The sequence below is a fragment of the Anolis carolinensis genome, chromosome 4, assembly GCF_035594765.1.
Source record: "Anolis carolinensis isolate JA03-04 chromosome 4, rAnoCar3.1.pri, whole genome shotgun sequence".
Classification (NCBI taxonomy): domain Eukaryota; kingdom Metazoa; phylum Chordata; class Lepidosauria; order Squamata; family Dactyloidae; genus Anolis; species Anolis carolinensis.
Window position 1 is genome coordinate 104,509,865 of NC_085844.1, and position 22,976 is coordinate 104,532,840.

Genomic DNA, 22,976 nt, shown 5'->3' on the forward strand with positions numbered 1-22,976 from the left:
CTGTACTTCCTCATTCCTTTCCATGTGCTGCTGGCAGTTTTATGGTGTTGTAAATTAGTTAAATTAGCCTCCCGTATAAAGCGTACCTAAATTTTCTAGTTGACAGATGCAACTTTCTTTTGGGCTGCTTAGGTAAACAGCAAGCTGGGCTATTTAATAGTCGGGGACTTAACCCAACCTGGACTTCAAACTCATGACCTCTCGGTCAGTAGTGATTTATTGCAGCTGGTTACTGGCCAGCTGCGCCACAGCCCGGCTGTCCAAAGCCCGGGAGTCCAAAGATTAGGACTTCATCACACTAGAGCATGAATCCACTTTAAATCCAGTCTCTGCTGGCTGCATACTTTTGGGGCTTGTAGTTTAGGGAGGGGACTTTAAACTGCTCAGCCAGACAGGACCTGGTCCTCACTAAACTACAAACCTCAGAATTTTTCAGGAGGCAGAAACTGGATTTAAAGTGAATCCATGAATGCTAGTATGATGAGACTGAAAGTGAACATCAATGCAGCAAAACAGGGTAAGAGATATTTACATTTTCCACTTGGTATTAGGTAAACCTGTGACATTTTGATGGGTCCTATGCCTGTTTGTGGCTGTCAATCTCTTGGGTGATTGGTTTGAGGTTTGGCTCAGTAGTTAGTTCAGTTTTTGTAGGAATGGCTTCCAGAAAGAGTAGTGGAAGATCCAAGGGTAAGGGTCCAGTTAAAAGACAGCTATCTAAGCATGTGCCTCCTGAGTTTTCAGCTCTTCTGACTAGACTGGAGGCTTTAGAGAAAGTCTCTTTTAGGCAGTCTGTTGTCACAGCTAAAAGGCTGCATTGAGTCTCACTAAACAGATTTTGGTTCATTTAGGTGTGTTGGCAACACAAAGCCACAGTGAATTTATTGTGAGGATGCAATCATGTAGGGTATTTTTGCTCCTCCAGTAAACACATATAATTTATATGTTCTATGTGGCTTTTGAAGTTCCAGCTTGGTTACTTTACCAATGAGGCTTTCCATATGAGGTCAGCAATTAACCCTGCCCCCAGGTGAGATCGGATGAAGCCATTATGGCGGCTGCAAAATGTGATATCTACTCAACCAACAGAAGGTGAGAGGTCAGAAAGCAGTCATATCTTCTAAAATAATCAGTGTGTGGTTAGCATAGCAATAAGCTCTAAGCTGTCTATGTTGGAAATATGGAGTCCAGGGTGCCTGTGCAGATCAGTCTTGCAAATTTCTGAACTATCCTAAGGTATAGTTTGAAGGAGGGCAAGGGGATTAGCTGTCAGTATGCAGGGAACAGGGGTGCCCCCCTCCCACTATCATAAGGGACCCAGTCCAATTATATTGGATTAGTTGGAGGTTCTTTAGAAACTTTACCCTGCACACATTGCAGGCCATTATGTAAGGGAAGGCTTTAAGATTTTATGCCAAGGGGTCAAAAAGTCTATCTAAGAATACATGTTCTGATGTTGAGAATTTTCCATGTTGCCTTTAGAGCAATGGGGGAAAGCCGGGCCTCATCACTTCCCCCTGTGAGATGGGGGCAGAGATGAATTAGGAGATGTGGGGTGTGGAGTGACGAGTTCTCCATGCCCACTGCCAGGACCCCACGGATTTGCCACAATGCATGGCAAATCCATAGGCCTTTGTGATAAGGTCCTTTAGTCATCATTTCTGTTAACCCAAGGGAAAACCTATACCAAATCTGAATTATACCAATTCTGAGCTGTGTGCACTTTATATCTTTTAAAGATGCAGTTTAGGAAGTGCATAAGAATGGGTTTGGATATGAATTGATGAAATGTAAAATTTCTCCTTTTTGCTCTTCAACAAAGTGACTTTTTCTACATGGATTGAACCCTTCCTATGGGCTGTTTAGTATCATGTGCCACCTTTGAAAAGTGCAATTGTTCTCTTGTGTGGGCTAGGCTTCTGGGTGCCAGTAGTACTGCAAATGAAGGCAATGACTTGAACATGTTATAGACTTCTGCAACTGTTTACATGTGAAGGACTAAAATGGAGACAGCAAAATAAGTAGGCCTTGTTGCACACATCCCTGCATACCTGGCAGCATTGCAGATCTTCAAAGTTCATTGTAGGGCTTCTGTTAGACTCTTATCTGCACAAATAACAACTCCATACAACTCCACAGTTGCAAAAGCTCCACTGGCTGCCAACACATTTCCGGGCAGAATTCAACATGCTGGTTTTGACCTACAAAACCCTATACGTCTCCGGTCCAGAAGGACCATAACTCTTTTTATGAACCTGGTAGACATCTATGATCAACTAGGGAAGGCCTTCCTTCTGTCCCATCACCCGCTCAAGTGCATTTGCTGGGAACAAGGGAGATGGCCTTTTTCAGCTATTGTTCCCGACTGTGGAAATCCCTCCCAAGAGAGACCAGGATGGTCCCTGCTGGCCTTCCGCAAACAGATCAAGGCCTTTCTCTGTCAGCAGGTATTTGGGGAAGGATAAAGGGCACATTGCTGGGGAAGTTGTAGATGGGATTTGGGGGTGGGATTTGTTTGTGTGTTTTAAATGCATTTTAATTGTATTCATTGTATTTGAACTGTATTTTTAACCTAAGACACAGAGTATTTTTAATTGTTTTTTTTTAGTTTTTTGTATTTGCTTTGTTTTAAATAATCAATGGTAAATAGATGGTTCATAGATTTAACTCTGTTCCCTATAACCTGAGTAGTTTTGGACATAATGTTAACTGGGGCTTATATGCATGAGCATTAGTTTTCTATGCTCCCTTTCAGCAAGAAGAAAGGTACTGTTTATTTACTTTTTCTACTACCTGACATGTTGTGTTGTGCGTATCCATCTTATGGTGCTAACGTTTGCTTGACCTCATAAGCAAAAGTGCATTATGTGACTTCTATCATCAGATTATTCTGGTTTAACATTAGACAGGTGTTTTAAGGCCTGCGGGACAATTATACTGTCCAAGTAACAACTCATTTAAAATAAGCAAGACACAGGTGGAATTGACAGACAGCAGGAAATTTTTGATGACAATATCCATAACCCAGATGCTTCCTCTGAGATGATCATGCCTCCCTCCCATTTTGTTAAGTCTTTTAACCGCTTTGACACCAAAAACGGCAAACATCTTTTGTTCTTTGAAATCTAGTTTGAAGGCTGCAAACTGGAATTGTTAGAAAGATGGCCTTGTGCTGAGCCACCTGTTTGTATTCCCTGCATTGATGGACTTGCATAGTGATTGCAAAGGGTTTCCAAGTGGAGGCTATAAAAGAGCTGCAGATGGTGAAACATATGGTAGTGGGTCTTTGGAGAAATAAAAGGTGACAAAAACACACCAGCTCAGTACTCTGAGTGATGCACTTGTGCCTTGTCCATTCCCCAATTTGATTTACAAGTTTGCAGCTGTCATCTTTATATTTTTAATACAAAGGGAGCATGAAAAGTTAAAGATATAAATGACACGTTGTATGTAAAAAACAAACAAAAAAAAAACGAATACGCAATCTAACCTGCAGATCCAACCAAATAGGCCAAGCCAAACCTACACATAGTATTTCAAATGGAAAACATAAATAAACATGTGCTTAGAGTTCTTCCACAGAAATTAATCAAGCAAAAGGGTGCTTAATATTGAATATATTATATGCTCTATATTCTCCGCATGTCTCTCTATGCACGAACAGTTTGGCAGATAGAACTGTAGAAAGACTGCTCTTTTTTAAAAAAAGCTTTACATCAGGATTTTATGGCTTCCCCTTTCAATCAAAATAAAATAAACATTTTAATGGTCCTTTTGCAACATGCTGCTTATGTGACTATACCAAATAAAGACTGTATTGGGAAGGCAGCACACAAGACTGATGATACTGAGATTTATTTCTGCCAAAAAAGTGTATCAAATGGTTCCTCCGTCTTCACTGCTAAGCTGTAATATCTACTGCAAGGCATGCAATGTCACGCATAAGCCCCAATGAAGCTTGTAAATCTTAATTAAACTCACTTTTGCTGTACACCTGTTTATGATTAGGGCTCAATTATAACTGGAAATATGCTGCATTTGGAGAGGATGGTGAAGAAAGAGACAAAATGAAGGAGTTGCACAGAGGATATTTAGATCTTGGAAGTTGAAGTCTTCATGATTAACCAGACATTTAGGTAGTCCAAAGAATGAACTCCAGCCTAGGAGTATGAATAATTGTAAAAATAATTTTCCTGATTTCATCACATTGTTATAAATGAACTACAAAGCAGATACATTATACATTGTCTGATAGTAGTGAACGTCAGACAGAAATAGGATCTCTGAAGAAGGGGAGTCTAACCTGTGCTGTTTGCAAGTATTTTTTCTGCTCATCTTGCAACTATTAAAGGTGTATTTAAGTCTTACATGCACCCAATTTTGCTACCATAGGGCTCTTGCACACAACCCTATATTCCAGAAAATCAAGGCAGAAAACCTCACAATATCTGCTTTGAACTGGGTTATCTGAGTCCACACTGCCATATATTACAGTTCAGAGCAGATAATATGGGATTTTATTAGATACTTTGACTAAGTGAGCATGGAAAACATTGTGAAACAGCATGGGATCTAAGAAGTAAAGAGAGCAAACAATTTTGAACATATCTGATTTCTTCCCAAAGTAATAAAAGTTGAAACAGAATATGTATATTTATTAATTATGTCATGACCAAAAAACCTGCTTCATTTGTCATAACAAAATTTGTGCGAACCCTGTTTTGATTCTAAAGTGTTTTGAAAAAATCAAAAGGGTCCGTGTCAAATGTATTACAGAACCCTGAAAATATTATTAGTTTTTGTTATGTTATTCGCCCATTCGTGCCAATGGGGACACTAATGGGGTTCCTCCTTCTCTCAGTTTTAGGGCTATCAGGATGAAATCTTCTACAATTATAGCACACAATTACCACTCCAAGCCTCCCAAGATTCAGAATGTTTCTGTCATCCATTCACTTTTAGGATAATTTTGAAGTTTTTACAAAGAACATTATTATTATTATTATTATTATTATTATTATTATTATTATTATTATTATTATTTTATAAACGTACTACATGGGCTTTCCCTTTGAATCTCTCTACAATGACACAATATAAGCAGGGCACTCTTCCCCCCCCCCAAGTTTCAGAAAATTTGCACATTCAGTGATGTTTAGAGAATTTTAAAAATTTTGCCTTAATTTTTTAAATATAAAAACTGAAAGCAGTACCCCCTGGAATTTCTCCACAGTGAGAGAAGAGGAGCAGGCTTCATTCCTGCCATATTTCAGAAAGATCCACTCATCCACTGATTTTTAGGATTTTTATAAAAAAAAATTGTCTCTCCTACTAAGAGGAGGAGACGAGACACAACTTGCAGGAAAAAAAAACAGATGCAGCTGCCATTTTCGGCTGGTGCAGGGCATCCTGGGATTTGAAGTCCAAACTGTAATTGGCTGAGAAAAAGCATGTGATGCAGTTCCTTCACCTTTTATCTCAGAGAGTACTTTGAAAAACATCCATGAAATATTCACGAAATTTAACAATGTTCATTCCAGAACCCCAAGGGGACTGTTTTGTTTCAATGAGGAGGGGCTCAATTTTGTATCATAAGTACAGTTCATTGGTATAAATTTATAATGTATGCAACTTATGAATTTTGCAAGCATCTAATATTTATATGTAATAAACACATACACTTTAATATTTCATGATGTGGCAAAGCGTGTGGCCAAGGAACATCAAAGTGTGGTCCAAATAGAGCGTGATACTAACAAGGAAAAATACACAAACTACTATAATTTGGTTTTGCCTACTGCAGAGGTAGGCAGTCCATGAGCCACTTGAAACACCTGCATGTAGCTGTGGTACCCCCTTGAAATCCCTCAGCCCTCCCCCAGGCCCCTCTTATTAATTGGGCTGATTCTGGGACACTTATATCTCCTAAAACTGCCTAAAAAGACAAGTGTTTGCTCCTCTAATCCCCAACCCCAGATGTCTCCAAAATAGACACAAAAGTAAAATAATTATCCCCAAATCAGCTGCAATGACAGCCAGAAGTGATATCATTATTGTGGGTGGGCTGATGCACACTCCAGTAGCCCACCAGGTTAACAAAAGAATTACAAATGGTCCCTGCCCTGTTTGCAGTTGTCCACCTCACTGTTCTGCTCCATCTCATCTCTCCCCACTGATGGTTTAATGTCGTTCGCCATTGAAACTTCTTTGCATTTTGAATTCAGCTTGCAAGCAACTGAAGTAAGTTGAGGACAGAAACAGAAAGTGAGAGGAGGAGCAACAAATTGTAATTTTTAAAAAGGAGCTGAAAGAAGCTTAATAGAGGCCATCCTTGTCAAATTGCATTGATCATTACTTTTCTTTTCACACAGTCAATCATTCTTGCAAACCAGCCACCTTGCTCTTCAAATGTTATCTTAGCCTTATCCCTGAATCTCCCACATTCAAGATTTGGTACTTCCTTGTCCTAATCTCTCTCCCACCATCACTGAACAGCGTATATTGCTAATAGTTCCACAGAAGTAAGAAAGTTTTCTCAGTGTTTAAGTATGTATATCTTATCTAAGGGTCCAAAGGTTTTTGTCTAAAATCCTGTTGGTTAGTTCCAACTAGAGTCAACCCATTTAAACACTAAGGGGGAATCAAAACATGGGTAAATCCCATTCACAGGGCCAGTCCAACAATGAGGCGAATTAACCGGTCGCTTCGGGCGCAAAACATATGGGGGCGCAGTCGAGACTGCTTTTTCTGTTGATTTCTTGTAAAACATTATGTTTTGGTGCTTAATTTGTAAAATCTTAATGTAATTTGATGTTTAATAGGCTTTTCCTTAATCCCTCCTTATTATCCAACATTTTCGCTTATCCAACGCTTTTATTTTTCAGTGATTGGTTGGGGGGAGGGGGACCAAAATTCTGTTCGCCTACACTTGAAAAATACCTAGGGCCGGCTCTGCTTCAGTTAATGGTTTGATAGGATTTAGAAATTTAGGCAGGGAGGAAAGGCATGCATACTAGTTACACATAAAAATTGGAGAGACTGAAAGCAGTTTAGTAAAAAGTATCCCTTCCTGAGTCCATTTCACAGAAGGAAAATATATGTAAAGAATATGCATAAAAACTCAAGAAAGGAAAAGATACACTCTCAACTCGCTTTTTATTTATAGACTGAAACAGAGCAGATATCAGTCAATTTATTCCCTCTGGCTGTATTTTACTTACTCTGATTGCTAAGTGGCCTAATAAAATTTTAAGAAGCTTTTTGACATTTAATTTCATAGGTTATTAGTAGAGACCTCCAAAAATAGTTATATGGGTCTTAATCTTTACTGCAGTGAGAATACTTTTAAATGTCATATCCCGTATTTTAATGGCAACCCCAATACATAGCTTTGAGCTGCTGCAGTATGAGGTCAATGTTGTGAGCTAGGAAGTTCATGGTTTAAACGTCATGAACACATTAAGTAGCCTTAGGCAAGTTCACCACATCAACTGACTACAGAATGTTATTGCAGTTGTACTAAGACAATGTGTGATATTTCTTATTATTGTTCATTACTTTATCATCAAGAATTTTTATGAAGTTTCAAAGATATTTATGATGATATTTGCTAATTTTGGCAACATCTTACCCAATTAAGCCTAATGAACTAAACAAAATTATCAGCCATCTGCAACAGTTAAATTGAAAACTTTATGTACCTGGACCTGTGCAGCGAATGGTGCTGCAGAGGAGGGAACTATTTGGTTGTCTGTCTCTACAGACAAAAGGCAGTTGAGAAGTGCCAAGATGCAACACATGATGTGGCAGAGGCAATTTAAGGCCTAGCCACCCATTCACACGTTTCTTGGATTCTTTTTTTGTGGGATCAAGTGGCAAAAAAGGCAATCAGGCTGTGAAACACTAAAATTTTATTCTGTCTCATCTCTAAAAAAAATGCAGTATATTTTCAAAAACATGTACAAGAATTGTATATGAAGACCAGATTTTAATGTATTTCTATCATAAAATAGACAGTATAAACATGTTTTTCCTATTTTTAAAGATATTTTACCCTAAAGTATATGTTCTTGAGGCAAGAAGCACATCACAAACTACAGTAGTCTCGCTTATCCAACATAAAAGGGCCAGCAGAACACTAGATAAGTGAAAATGTTGGATAATAAGGAGGGATTAAGGAAAAGCCTATTAAACACCAAATTACAATATGATTTTACAAATTAAGCACCAAAAGATATTTTACAACAAATTGGCAGAAAAAGCAGTTAAATAAATGGTAACGTTATGTAGTAATTAATGTATTTACGAATTTAGCACCAAAACATTGCAATGTATTGAAAACATTGACTACAAAAACATTGACTACTTAAAAAATGACTACAAATAAAGATAGAATTTTATAAAATCAACTTATAGTAACAACATTATCAGAAGTTAAATCCATAAACAGTTCAATCTTGTGACGATTTTAAAAAATCTGTTATCCTTGCCTGCCTAGAGAAACAGCTGTGGATCCAGGCGGGAGGCATACTGCTTTGGATAATACAGAACATTGGATGAGCGAAGGTTGGATAAGTGAGACTCTACTGTATGTTCCATCCTGAACACTGAGAGACCTGGGTCATGTCTGTTTGTGCTAGACGTCACTATAATCCATTTCTCCAAGCATTACTAACACAATGTATGGGCTTTTGAAATAAAATCATCAAGATGTGTTCTTTCCCTCTCAGCAATCCTTTTTGTGTGCCAGCATGATATGGATATTTAATTTGGGGGATCTCGTTACTTACCAATTTCAGAAGCAGTGACAGTGATGTTGTACCAAGGGGTTTCTTCTCTGTCAAAAACCTTGGCAGTTTTAATGGTTCCTGTATTTGCATCAATGGTGAAATATCTATCTTCTTCAATGTTGTGATCAATGAAATATCTAAAAAAGAAAAGAACAAGAATTTGAACTTAGGGAAAAAAATGAAGCTAATTTCCCAGCCCCTGGAATCTGTGTGGTGGAACAGGAGAGACATTAGCTCAAAGGCAAATCACATTCACTGGGTACATAATCTTGGCTTCAATCCCTTTGGATAAGGAATCTTAAAAAGCAGTGCTACAGAAGACCTCTGTAATTTTGGATGAGACTGTATACTGACAAGAGAAAATTTTCATTTAGTATGCACACAGCTTTGATTACAAGAATGTACCCATGAGATGTCTTCATTTATCTCTTACCTTACTCAAATTACATTTATAAGCACAAAGAGGCTAAATTTGCACCTAATGGTAAACCACAGTTTAATGGTACTTTCATGAAAGAAAATTCCTATATCTTCTATCATGTTATTTGTACTCTACTGCTTAGAATTTAGAATGTAAAAAAGTATTCACCTCAGGCTAGGAATTTTTCTGAAGTCTTTTTCACATCACTAAATCATAGCACTTGGAACACACCTGGGATTCCATTTTATGGAATACTAGGATTCAAGTTTCTTTTAAAAAGTAGGATATTAATAGGAATATGTTTCTGACAAATTCCTAGAGAGGACATATTTGATTTAATGCAAGTAGGTGAAACTACAAATATGAGTATTAATGTATCACAGAGCTACAACTCTCTGACCATAAGACACCACACCAACTGATTAAAAGTTAAAGTCTCAAAAGATGTCTTCAAAACATCAGCAATAGTCCACTACTTCCAAGATACAAGAATAAATCACAAGGTTGTAAAATCCAAAAACACAAGGCAGAGTAAATCCCAAAAGACGAGGCATGAACTTGGTAAACTAGAACAAGGAAAGAATACACTTTGATTCAAGGAGCAAAACTTGACAGGCACCATGAATCAAAATCCATATAGGATACTTAAGAGTATGAACAGGCATGACTGATTTGGATCACCAACATTGACCCCAATGAAGTAACAGGCTTTTCCCTTTACCTTAATAAACCTGCTCCCCTGAGAAAAAGACATTTCATTTCATTTTCTCGGCAGATAATTTATCTGCTCTTTTTTCTCGAAGACGAACTGACTGACAATGGAGTTGGGAATTCGCTCTCTAGTTCCAAAAGTCTCGCCTCCTATCTACCAGTTCATTACCTTTTGCAGCTGCATCTGTATCTGAAGAATCTCCCTCACAAAAGTGGCCCCTTTCAGAAATTTGGCTTTGAGGCTTCGATCTCTGTTCTGCAAAAGCCTCTGGCTCTAAGGCAAGACTGTCAAGACCATCATTCCCATTGCAATCAGACACAGGCCCAGAGTCAGACACAGGCCCAGGCTCAGAAACCTCATTGACATTAAGCACTAACACAGGTAACACAGGCTGAACTACAATAAGTATGAAGTCATCCCATATTTAGAATTTACTGCCAGAGCACTCTTAGTGCCTCAGTAGCCTACAAGCACTCAAATGTATGGCTGTTAAAGAGGAATAAAAGTGAAATATTTGAGGAAGGTAAAAGTGGTGTCAGAGAAAAACAAATTTCAGCAACAGTTAAAACTGAAATAAATTATCAGTCAAATAAGAATCAAAGTAAGAATTTATATCCTGCTTTCCTCTCTCAGAGACTCAAAGGACCACACAACATTAAAAACAAAACAATTGAAAACCAACAGTACATAGATATTAAAAGAGTATTAATCAAGGATTTGTTTTAAAAAGTTGTTAAAATCACAAAAAAATTAAAACTGTTAAAACAATTAAATATACAGTTTATAAGTCTAAATACAGGTAGAACAGGCAGAGGTAGGGTATATTTTCCTAACTGTTTTAGAAAATACAAGAATTGAAATACAATCACTATTAGCCACATGTCAATTGATGAGTTTCAAGGAGACTAGGATGGGCTGGAACATTGCACTAAATCTGTATTATTTTTCCTTTACTGGATAAATTCTGAGCCTTTGCTCCTTTATATGTTTCTGATGTCAGCTCCTGGAAGCATGGCCAATGGTAGGGGACTTTAGTTAAAATACAAAGTTTTCTACTGCCCTACTTGAATTGATCCCTATTTCTCTCCATGTTAGAATCAACTATCTAGCCAAATGTGCCCTCTGACAGTCAAACTATAGCCGATGCGGGCGTCGATATTTGATAAGTAGCTTGTCTGCTTTATTTACATTTTAAGCAACGGTAAGACTGAGCCAAGTTTTTACAACAGAATGTGCATGTATTTGAAAGGTGAGTATCTTCCTGTGCGCTGTTTAGGGAAGCTGTATGCCTATGTTACAGAGACCACTATTCTATTTTAAGGTACCCTCTACCTGAAGGACTGTTCAGCCAAAAACGGGTTTAATGTATAATACAGAGCAGGCATCATGAAGCTGTCCATCAGCCATCAGCATCTGGATATCCGGTTTCCATATCAGTCTTCTCTACTATATTGATGTGTATTGAATTTCTACAATAATTATTTCTACATTTGTTTTACAAATATAAATTATAATATGTACTACTCATGTATACGTCTAGAAATGTTAGTCAAAAAATCAACCCAAAAAACCCAGTTGACTTATCCACAGGTCAACTTAAGTACTGTGCTTAATTTGTATCAAAAAAGGAACTGTCCCATTCTCTGAGTTGAATGGCGAAAACAAGAGTTTAGTCCATCCTGAGAGAACCTAACAAACACATAGTCTCTCTGCTCTGGCACTGGTTTTGGCCTTTGTGAATCCCTGGGTGAGAAACTGGCAACAAAGACAAAGGGCAGATGGCCCTAAGGTAGCATTGCTGCTTTCCCCTCTCTGTGAAATGGCTGTTGACTAATCCATGGGTCACATCAAAATACATCATTTTGGTCCCAAAATGTGCACTCAACATATACATGATACATCAACTTGTACATGAGTATAAACAGTACAGTAGTGAATTTCTACCAATTAAAATCCAATCATACACCATTAACACAGCATAAAAAGCCTAGAGACACAATGGTGCCTAGGACTACAACAAAATTCTTTCTTGCACATTTTGATCAATACATATAAAGTCATTAGCAATGTATGATTAAGGAAAAGCAAAGGAGTGGAAGATTGGCATAAACTATGAACGTACTAATATGGAACAATAGCAGTCCTATAATTAAGTAATAGCCCGTGTAACTTAATCTAGACATTTCTACTACTTAAAGCTGGCTAAATATTGGGGGAAAGAGAATCTGATAATGATCTTCTAGAATAAAAGTGGCTAAAATGACAAGTTTATAGAGAATTAACAAAGCAAGAGAGAGTTTACCTACACTCATTTGCATGTCTCACTTATCCAACATAAACGGGCTGGCAGAACGTTGGATAAACGAATATGTTGGATAATAAGGTGGCACTAAGAAAAGCCTATTAAACATCAAATTAGGTTATGATTTTACAAATTAAGCACCAAAACATCATGTTATACAACAAATTTGACAGAAAACGTAGTTCAATACGCAGTAATGCTATGTAGTAATTACTGTATTTACAAATTTAGCACCAAAATATCACGATATATTGAAAACATTGACTACAAAAATGTGTTGGATAATCCAGAACGTTGGATAAGCGAGTGTTGGATAAGTGAGACTCTACTGTATATCCTGTTGTAAAAATTAAGGTTTCCACCCTACTTTAGAGAGATGGGAAGTCCACTAGAAATCTTCTTTGGCCCATATAAACAAATGTAACAAAGGTGACAAGGAAATAAAGGTGCAAGAGAAGAACTAGATGGCATTCATCAGTCAAAAATGTATAAGGGATATTAGCAGAAAGAAGTGTTTCCAATAGTCAAGATGAAAAATGACCAGAACATTAAATAATGCTTTAATAGTAAGAAAAAAGGACAACTTCTAAGGCTACTTTAAAACCACAAAATACAAACTTGCGCTACAGCATACATAAAAATATCAAACAAGAGTGGAAAATCAAATATAACCTTAAGGTTATCTCCCTGGGCAGAAGAATAGTTTATTTGTGGAAGAACAACAACATAGCGAAAAAGTAAGAATGAGAATCCGCTGTGGGAGGAAGCAAGGAACTCAGTTTTAAATCTATTTAATTTTACTCTTTTTTAAAAGAAAAAGGTGAGATGTCAAGGCGAACAGCAGCAAAAGCAAAACGCAAATGTAACAATGGGAAAAAGAAAGATCCATAAAACAAAAGATGAGTTTGTAAACCATCTAAAGATACATGCTTTTAAATTTTACTTACAATTTTATAACATCTTAATAAAAATAACAACCCCCCCCCAACATAAATTGTCTCAGAATTGTACAGAAATATGAACCATCTACTAGAGTAGGGTCCAAATTCTGATTCATCTGTTTCTTTTGTGGTTATGTACTGTTTCGTCCATTCAAATTGCATGGAACGGTACAATCCCACAGGAACAAAAGAAACAGTGAAACGAAAGGCAGACGGGAATGGTAGCTGTTTGGTTGGGAATTTTTCAGCTCTTGGCTGCAGGCCCTGGCTTGCAGGCCCTTCAGCCAAGTGCAGGGCACTCGATGCTCGTATGCCCTGCCTGCCGAGCCTTCAGTCAAGTGCTTGATGGTAGGCCCAGCAGCTAGGGCCTATGAGCCATCAGCGCTCAATGTCTCCTAGGCCCGGCTCACAGGGCCTACAATCGAGTGCCAAGTGCTCGATGGTTGTAGGCCCTGCAAGCCAGGCTTACAGGCATCGAGTGCTCAATGTTCATAGGACCTGCCTTTCGGGTCTACCATTGAGCACTCGACAGTAGGTCCTGCGAGCCATAAAGCTCTTGATGGCTCGTAGGCCGGCTCGCAGGGCCTGGCACTTTGCCGCCTAAGGCCTGCATTTTTTTTTTTGGACATTGGACAGAACAGCTCCTTCGTATAGGTGCCCATTTCCATAAGTGGCAGACGGAAACGGGGCCATACAAGTGGAACAAACAGAAACAGTAATTCCATACAAATGCACAAGCCAATCATCTACAAATTTGCAATTTTAAATTTTATATAAATACATAATAATGTCTTGACAAAAAAGACAAAAAAGTTAAAATTGTCTCACAATTGGGTTTCCGCTTCTGGCCAGTCTGAATGGGGAGGGCTATTTAGCCACATCTGTGACTTGAGACCAATAAAATCATCCCTGTCAGAACTAAGTTCTGGGGCGGAGTGAAGCATTTAAGGTGGCTGCCCACTCTAACTCCAGCATTGGTGCAGTGACAGTTGGTGAGGATGGAGGTACACCTGGGAACTGCTTTCATTTTTGCATGTGGACTGTAAGTAGACGGGGGAGGGGGAACTGGAGGTTTGAGCTCTCATTTTGGCTGCCTTTGTGCTTGTCTGAGCACTTTTTTCTGGGCCCCGGTGCCCAGCTAGGCTCTTTTGCCTCCCTCCCCCTCTTGTGAGGTCCCAATGAAGTACCTGCCACTTGGTGTGACTTTGGATAGCTGCCTTGCACCTATGTGCGGGAGGGCCATGTGCTTGCTTTCTGGCTGGGCCTTTTCATGCAGTAGGGCCACTTCTGTGCTCCTATTCTGCATCCAGAGCAATTTCTTTATTCCCTGACCCTCCTTGCTTTAGCCAGCTTCCTTGAGGTGCCTGAAGATTTAAGTTTTGGCTCGTAGGGTATAGTGCCAGCTGGGGGATGGTTGGGAATGCAGGGTTGTGGTTCCCAGCCTGCAGCGTGTTTGGCTCCTGTCACTCTTCCCCAGGAGCTGCTGCCATGGCGTACAGGTTCACTGTACTCCCTCTTGGTTCATCCCTCCTCTCCCTCCTGGTTGGCTTCTTCCTTTGATGTAGGGCGTACCTCTTGTTCTGACTAGAACTTGGGGAGATACAGTTTGGACTCTGCTTGGGTGGAGAGGTGGCTGTGAGTGTGGTGCCACAGGCCTTGCCAATCGTGTACTACCCATTGGTGCCATTCATGTTGAGAATGAGTACATGCTCACCTTTGTGTGGTGGCCATCTTGGACAAAGCCTGATGATAGCATGCCAAAGCAGTTAGCAGCTATTTGACCTCCACTCCCCCTGCAACTGATCTGCCCTTAGCAAGGGCAACTGGCTTGGGGCCACCTCCCCCCCCCCATTGAAGGGTTTTGGGGTTGTGTTACTGCTTTAAACCACCATCATGGGAGGGCCCATGTATTCCCTCATTGTAGTGGCCATTTTGGAAGCATGTCTATAAGTTGGCGTTGGCAATTTTGTGCAAGAGTTGGTTATAAATGGGAATGGCCACAATGCAGGAGGTGTGGTCATACAAGCCAACCTAGCTTATGTTAATCTAGCTTATTTTTTTATTAATCTTCATTTATCACATTAAGACATCTGCACATCTAATGAGTTGATTTGAAAATAGAAATGATGATGATAATGATACAATGTTGTTGTTGTTTATTCGTTCGGTTGCTTCCGACCCTTCGTGATTTCATGGACTAGCTCATGCCAGCGCTTCCTGTCAGCTGTCACTGCCCCCGTTCCTTCAAGGTCAAGCCAGTCACTTCAAGGATACCAGCCATCCATCTTGCTCTTGGTTGGCCTCTCTTTCTTTTTCCTTCCATTTTCCCCAGCATCATGATCTTTTCCAAGCTTTCTTGTCTTCTCATGATGATGATACGATAACAGTTTAAAAAATTGCCCAGCATACAGTACAGAGCAAATGATAATTTAGACAAGGACCAGGTGTCCCTGAGGCACCTGTTCATGTTCAAAGCTAAGCTAACATGATTAGTACTTGGATGGGAGCCTGTCAATTGAATACCATGGCTAGATGTCTCCATTTACGCTATACTATAGGGCAACAGGCAGGAAACAGGGGTGCAATTAACATCTCAGTGTGTATCTAAGGCAACCAGGAAGGGGAATCCGCACCAGCCTGTTACCTCAACAGGTGGAGACAAACAGAAATGGCCTTGGAGCTGCAGGGGAATTCTAATCCCTGAAGTCTCTTGACTTCAAGTTTGAATACTCTATGCAGCTTTCCTAAGCAGTTGCCCTGGTTACAACTCATGGAGATATGCAGGGAACTCAGGTGTCTTGCCCAAGTTAACTGAGGAGTGTGTTTGGTGTGGCCAATGCCTTGACTTATCCAAATCAAGTTCAAATCCCCATTTTAGTTGGTTGTAGTTCATGAAGAACATTTAAATAGATAACAATTTAATAAAAGTTGCTCATATTTATCCCAAAGAGTTGTCTTTTCTCATTCTTTTATTGATGGGTGGGCAATTGTATTATTCAGAAAATAAAATAATATGAACCAGAAATGCAAAGTAAAAAAAAAACACAACAGAAAAAATACTAAAAGAGCCAACATAAAGTAGTAACTCAACAGACTCTAATCAGAGCATGGCCAATACATCAGATTGAAAAATCTGAACAAATAAACAGCGAAATAATCTTTGTACACACACATACATATATACATACACACAGAGATAACTCTCTTTATCAATATGAGTGTCAAAATGCTAGATTTGGGGGGGGGGAAAGATATTAGATCAAAGGTTTCATTCAGGGAAGAAAGAGATAAGCCAACCACCCCTGGCATGATAGATTATTTATCTGCAGCAGCTATTATTCCCATTAACAGACATTGATATAAAGTACAATGAACCACAGAAAATCCTGCAAAAATTTAACTGTTACTCCTCAGTAAATTTAAGCACAGAGCTCTCAGTCTCCACTGGAACTGAAATTTGAAATGGCAACGTTGAGTTCTATTTTTGAAGGAACATCAAGTGGTTATAGAAACACCATTATTACTAGTGGATAAAACAGCGACATGCAGTTGATTTCTTATGCTCTGTAAGAAATACATCTCTCTGAGTCAAACCAAGGTTTTGTCTGTGAGTTATGATACATGAAAATATTTCCAGAGGTTGTCATTTTAAACAGCAGTAGCATTCACTCAAATTAAGCATATATGTATTTATCTGACTAAAAACAGGAAAATGTGGGAGAAAGACATGTGACATACTAATTACTGGCTTTCAAATGATGGAGCTTAATATAAATCATAAAAAAATAAAAATGTACTGAGTCCCCCACACAAAGTCATACTGGGTTCAAAGATGAGATCATGGAATATCATAATCATTCCAAAATAGAACATAGTGAAACTTGCACTGAAGTGATGGCCCTAGATAGAAAAAAACATGACAGGGCACTGAAGACGAGATTGACAAGCAACTTATTTCAAAGCATACTTCACTGAAGGTTATTGTTAACAAGTGAAGCATTTGCCAATTTTCAGTAGCCTTGAGATAGCTTCTGTAGCTTGACTGGCAATTACGGGAGATGTTTATATTCCAGAAGTGTGGTTGTGTCAATATCCAGAATTTTCTTATGACTTACTAGATTGTTTTAACTATTAGCTGTATTCCTCAAGTACTTCTACACAGCCATACACTAAGAAAGGATAAAAATGACTTTGTCGTAATGAATTCAAAAACTTCAGGATTAGAATCTGTACATTTAGGGCATATGTATAATAATTGACTCATGTATTATAAAGATAAACAGACTAGTAGCATAGTCAATATGGTACAGTAGAGTCTCACTTATCCAAGCTAAATGGGCTGGCAGAAGCTTGGATAAGCGAATATCTTGGGTAATAAGGAGGGATTAAGGAAAAGCCTATTAAACATCAAATTAGGTTATGATTTTACAAATTAAGCACCAAAACATCATGTTATACAACAAATTTGACAAAAAAAAGTTCAATACGCAGTAATGTTATGTTGTAATTACTGTATTTACGAATTTAGCACCAAAATATCACTATATATTGAAAACATTGACTACAAAAATGGCTTGGATGATCCAGAAGCTTGGATAAGCGAGGCTTGGATAAGTGAGACTCTACTGTATTGTTATGCATTTCTCAAAATCCAAGGTTCAAGAGTCAAAATGTCAGAGCACCACCTCCATACAATGTTTTCTTCTATCAGCAACACGTGCTGTACGCCTTGCTCAGCAGTGGGATTATACTGGAATAATTTCAATAATCAAAGCTTGCTTGGCCATCTTCCTGAATAGGTAATGCCAGTCAATTTTCTTGACAATCGTTAAAAAAATGATACCTCCTGTTTTCATGGTAGGGTATAATATATGAAAGATCAATAAAAAAGCACCCACAGTCCTTTAAAAAACCTCTCAAAAAGCAGAGATCTAGACATAAATCCTCTATCAAACTGTGTTCAAGCAACTAAGAACCTTTGATGTTCATGGTGAGATGATCAAGGTAGACTGAAGCATCCTGGTCAGTAGTCCTTTCAAAGAATATGTCACATAAAAAGGATTGTTTTTCTGAGTTTAAACTGGCTTTTATTCATTATTTAAGAAAGCACATTCATATCCAATGGTTTCAAATGGTTTTAAGACCTCTTCATACATGCTGTAAGAATTGCCATGGATTGTGGTAATTCTGGTGATGCCCATCTGCAGGAGTGGGAAACCTGTCACCCCATGGCCTGCATTGCCCAACTTTCTGGAAAGTCTATCCAACTGAGGGAAGTGTTCACCACCCAGCTTCCCCTCATTGATCCGAGGCAACACGGGAAGCCTCCCATGTTGGTGCCACAGCAGCATGAAATACTGTGCCTTCCCTTTCACCATGCAAGCTCACCTGAAATTGCAGTGTATCATGGGATGGGAGCCTTCGGCTCTGTGGTGAAAGAGAAGGTGAAGCAGCACATGCCACCAATTACACCCCCATCCGATGAGGTTGTAAGAAGCAGATAAGAGTCGCCTATCTGTGCTGAACCTGACTGGCTCCAAGCATAATTTTGTGGATATGGCTGGTTTTACACTACTTTCATATTCAGGTATTCTGCTGCTGAATACACATGCCCAGTGTGGAATACATCTCACCATGTTAAAACAGTGGAGGTGGCTCTTAATGAGACATAATACATTATCACAGGATGTCTACACCCTTCACCACTGGAGAAATTACACTATTTAGCCAGTATCGCACCACCTGACATCCATCGGAAAGTAGCAACCGGTAATGAAAGGACCAAAGCACTGACATCTCTGGCCCAGTCTTTGTTCAGATATCAGTCAGCATGCCAACATCTTAAATCAAGAAATAGTTTTCAAAGATCTACAGAGATATTCTCAGGGACACCTCAGCACGTAAGAGTCCAAAAGTGGCAGGCTGAAACCCAGAATCTCAATCAGTGGCTGATACCACGAGATGCAAAGCCAATTTTAAGAAATAGAGCTACAAAGTGGAGTCCACAATATATTAGTGTGGAGAAAAGCAAACCACAGACCACCTACCACAATGCAGTCTGAGAAAACTTTATTTTCCATCTTTATCACTGTGATACTTCATCTTGTTGATGGGAAGATTCCCACTGGAATGAAAATCATTTATCGAACAGACGGCAAGCTATTTAACCTCAGCAGATTGAAAGCTATTTAACCTCAGCAGACTGAAAGCCAAAACCAAGGTCACAACATCTGTTATAGAACTCCAACGTGGCGATGATAACATTGTCTGTGTGCAGTCAGAAGATCTGCAAGCCAGTCTAAACACCTTTGCAGAAGCATACAAGAAGCTCGGCCTTTCATTGAACATCGAGCAAACCAAAGTGCTCTTCCAGCAGGCACCAGCCAATCCCTCTGCAATGCCAGAGATACAGCTTAATGATGTAAGATTAGAAAATGTAGATCATTTCCGCTACCTTGGCAGCCACCTCTCCACAAAAGTCAACATTGACACTGAAATACAACACTGCCTGAACTCTATGAGTGCAGCATTCTTCCGAATGAAGCAGAGAGTGTTTGAGGATCGGACATTCGTAGGGGATTGTTTATAAAGCTATTGTCCTCCCAACTCTGTTATACGCCTACGAAACATGGACTACTAAGGTCACACTCAACTCCTGGAATGATTCCACAAGTGTTGCCTCCAAAAAATCCTGAAAATCTCTTGGGAAGACAGATGGACAAATGTCAGCGTGCTGGAAGAAGCAAAAATCATCAGCATTGAAATAATGCTCCTATGCCATCAACTCTGCTGGACTGGCCATGTTACCACCGTGTCCTAAAGAAGTTACTCTACTCTCAACTCAAGAACGGAAAATGGAATGTTGTTGGATAGGAAAAGAGATTTAAAGATGAGTTTAAAGCTAATCTCAAAAACTGTGGCATAGACACTGAGAACTAGGAAGCCCTGGCCCTTGAGCACTCTAACGGGAGGTCAGCTGTGACCAGCAGTGCAGTGGAATTCAAAGAGGCACAAATGGAGGGTGAAAGGGAGAAATGTGCCAAGAGGAATGCATGATAAGCTATTCCTGACTGGGCCCACATTCCACCTGGAAACTGATGCCCTCACTGCGGAAGAACTTGTGGACCGAGAATAGGACTCCATAGCCACCTACGTACCCACTGACAAGACATTTGGAGGGCCATTATACTCAGACAATGAGGGTTCGCCTAAGTAAAGTAAGTAAGTAAATCTGAGCCCTGCCACATGCACAATGAAGAACCTTCGTACAGCAACACCAGAGGCACTCCAAGTGGCCAGCTTCTGGTCAAAGGACATTTAGTATAATCCCAAGTTTTTAACTTCATTTGTGTTTTTTTTTAATACATTATAACTGTATTCTCAATTCGCTTTTGACACGATAAATAAATGTTCAGGTAAGTTACATGGTTCTGATTTAACATGATTGAAGCATGTGTATTTTTAGCTAACTGCCTCTTGTGAGGTGTGGTCAAGAGTATTCCCAGATGGAGGGTTCCTTGTACTAGCACAGTACAGCTATTGTGCACCTTTGTCCTAGAGAAATGTTCTGTGATAAGGATGGGAAAAGACAGAAGCAACTGTGAACAAAAAGGATTATGAATGGAAAATGACTTCCTATGAGACCACTATAAAAATAATGAATAAGCAAGGGAAAAGGCATGTGAACAGCCTTGCCTGAAGCCACTGCATGAAACAAAAATAAACATAAAAGTTGTGACTCAGGTAGTAGTTAACCAGATATGCAATGACTAAAAAATTCTACATGAGAACAAGCCAGGTAAAGGTAAAGTTAAAGGTTTTTTTTCCTGACATTAACTCTAATTGTGTCCGACTCTGGGGGGTTGGTGCATATCTCCATTTCTAAGCCGAAGAGCTGCCGTTGTCCATAGACACCTCCAAGGTCATGTGGCCGGCATGACTGCATTGAGCACTGTTACCTTCCTGCCGAAATGGTACCTATTGATCTACTCACATTTGCATTTTTTCAAACAGCTATGTTGGCAGAAGCTGAGGCTAACAACAGGCGCTCACCCCACTCCCTGAAATCGAACCACCAACCTTCTGGTCAGCAAGTTCAGCAGCTCAGCGGTTTAACCCACTGTGCCACCAGGGCTGGGGCCTTTAGGGAGAAGGCTGGGAAGCACTCAGCTTTGTTTTCTAAAGAAAAGAAAGAAAAAAGGAATGAAAGGAGTAAAAAAAGTCATTAATCAAAGAAAGAAAAGGAAGAGAAAGGAGGTAGAGTACTGCTAGTGCTGCTCAACTCCCATTCGCCAAAAAATCTGGCTATTCATGAGCTGTTTTGGGTTATGGCTCTGGGTGGCCCTTCCCAATCTATTTTGGCAGAATGCTGAATTAGTTGAACTTCACGAGGCAAAACGAATATCTGCAAACCCCTATTCCCTACCCAGGTCAGAAACAAGATTTTTTAGTATTCAACAGCAAATCTGAGGATGTAATGAGTGCACCTGCTTGTCCAGTTTTGTTGGATTCATTTCAATTGGTTGAGCTCGAGGATGTGGACAAGATCCTTGGAGAGGCGAGACCGACCACATGCATCCTGGACCCCTGCCCATCCTGGCTGGTGAGAGAAGCCAGAGGGGGTTTGGCCAAGTGGGTGAAGGTGGTGGTGAATGCCTCCCTTCGGGAGGGCAAGTTTCCAACGAGCCTAAAAATGGCTGTGATCAAGCCGCTGTTGAAAAAGCCATCATTGGATCCCACTCAATTCGGAAACTTTCGGCCTATTTCCAATCTCCCCTATTTGGGCAAGGTCTTGGAACATGTGGTTGCTTCGCAGCTCCAGGGATTCTTGGTTGACACTGACTTTCTGGATCCGGCACAGTCTGGCTTCAGGCCGGGACATGGTACCGAGACAGCCTTGGTCGCCTTAGTCGATGATCTTCACTGGGAACTGGACAGGGGGAGTGTGTCCCTGCTGGTTCTGCTGGACCTCTCAGCGGCCTTCGATACCATCGATCACAGTATCCTTCTGGGACGCCTCGCGGGAATGGGACTTGGAGGTACTGTCCTGCAGTGGCTCCACTCATTCCTGGAGGGTCGGTCCCAGATGGTGTCATTGGGGGATGCCTGCTCGGCCCCACAACCGTTGACTTGTGGGGTCCCGCAGGGCTCTGTATTGTCTCCCATGTTGTTTAACATCTACATGAAGCTGCTGGGAGAGATCATCAGGAGTTTCGGGGTCCGGTGTCATCTGTACGCAGATGATGTCCAGCTCTGTCACTCCTTCCCACCTGTCACTAAGGAGGCTGTTCAGGTCCTGAACCGGTGTCTGGCCGCTGTGTTGGACTGGATGAGGGCTAACAAATTGAAATTGAATCCAGACAAGACAGAGGTCCTCCTGGTAAGTCGGAAGGCCGAACAGGGTATAGGGTTACAGCCTGTGCTGGATGGGGTCACACTCCCCCTGAAGGCGCAGGTGCGCAGTCTGGGGGTGATCCTGGACTCATTGTTGAGCCTGGAGCCCCAGGTCTCAGCGGTGGCCGGGGGAGCCTTCGCACAATTAAAAGTTGTGCGCCAGCTGCGACCGTACCTTGGGAAGCCAGACTTGGCCACGGTGGTCCATGCCCTTTTTACATCCCGTTTAGACTACTGCAACGCACTCTACGTGGGGCTGCCTTTGCAGACTGTTCGGAAGCTTCAGTTAGTCCAACGGGAGGCTGCCAGGTTAATAACTGGAGCGGCGTACAGGGAGCGTACCACTCTTCTGTTACGTCAGCTCCACTGGCTGCCGATTAGCTACCGAGCACAATTCAAGGTGCTGGCTTTAGCCTAT

The 22,976-nt window shown here is 40.3% G+C and overlaps 1 protein-coding gene across 7 annotated transcripts in view; it reads right to left on the reverse strand.

The window, feature by feature from the left end:
- The window catches only part of cdh18 (cadherin 18), an 854,880-nt gene that overhangs the window by 65,135 nt on the left and 766,769 nt on the right, over positions 1-22,976 (reverse strand). For all 7 annotated transcript variants that reach the window (XM_062977606.1, XM_008114216.3, XM_008114218.2 and 4 more), the window contains one exon: positions 8,790-8,926. In XM_062977606.1, the coding sequence (XP_062833676.1) occupies positions 8,790-8,926 (137 nt within the window). The remainder of the gene's footprint in view (positions 1-8,789; positions 8,927-22,976) is intronic.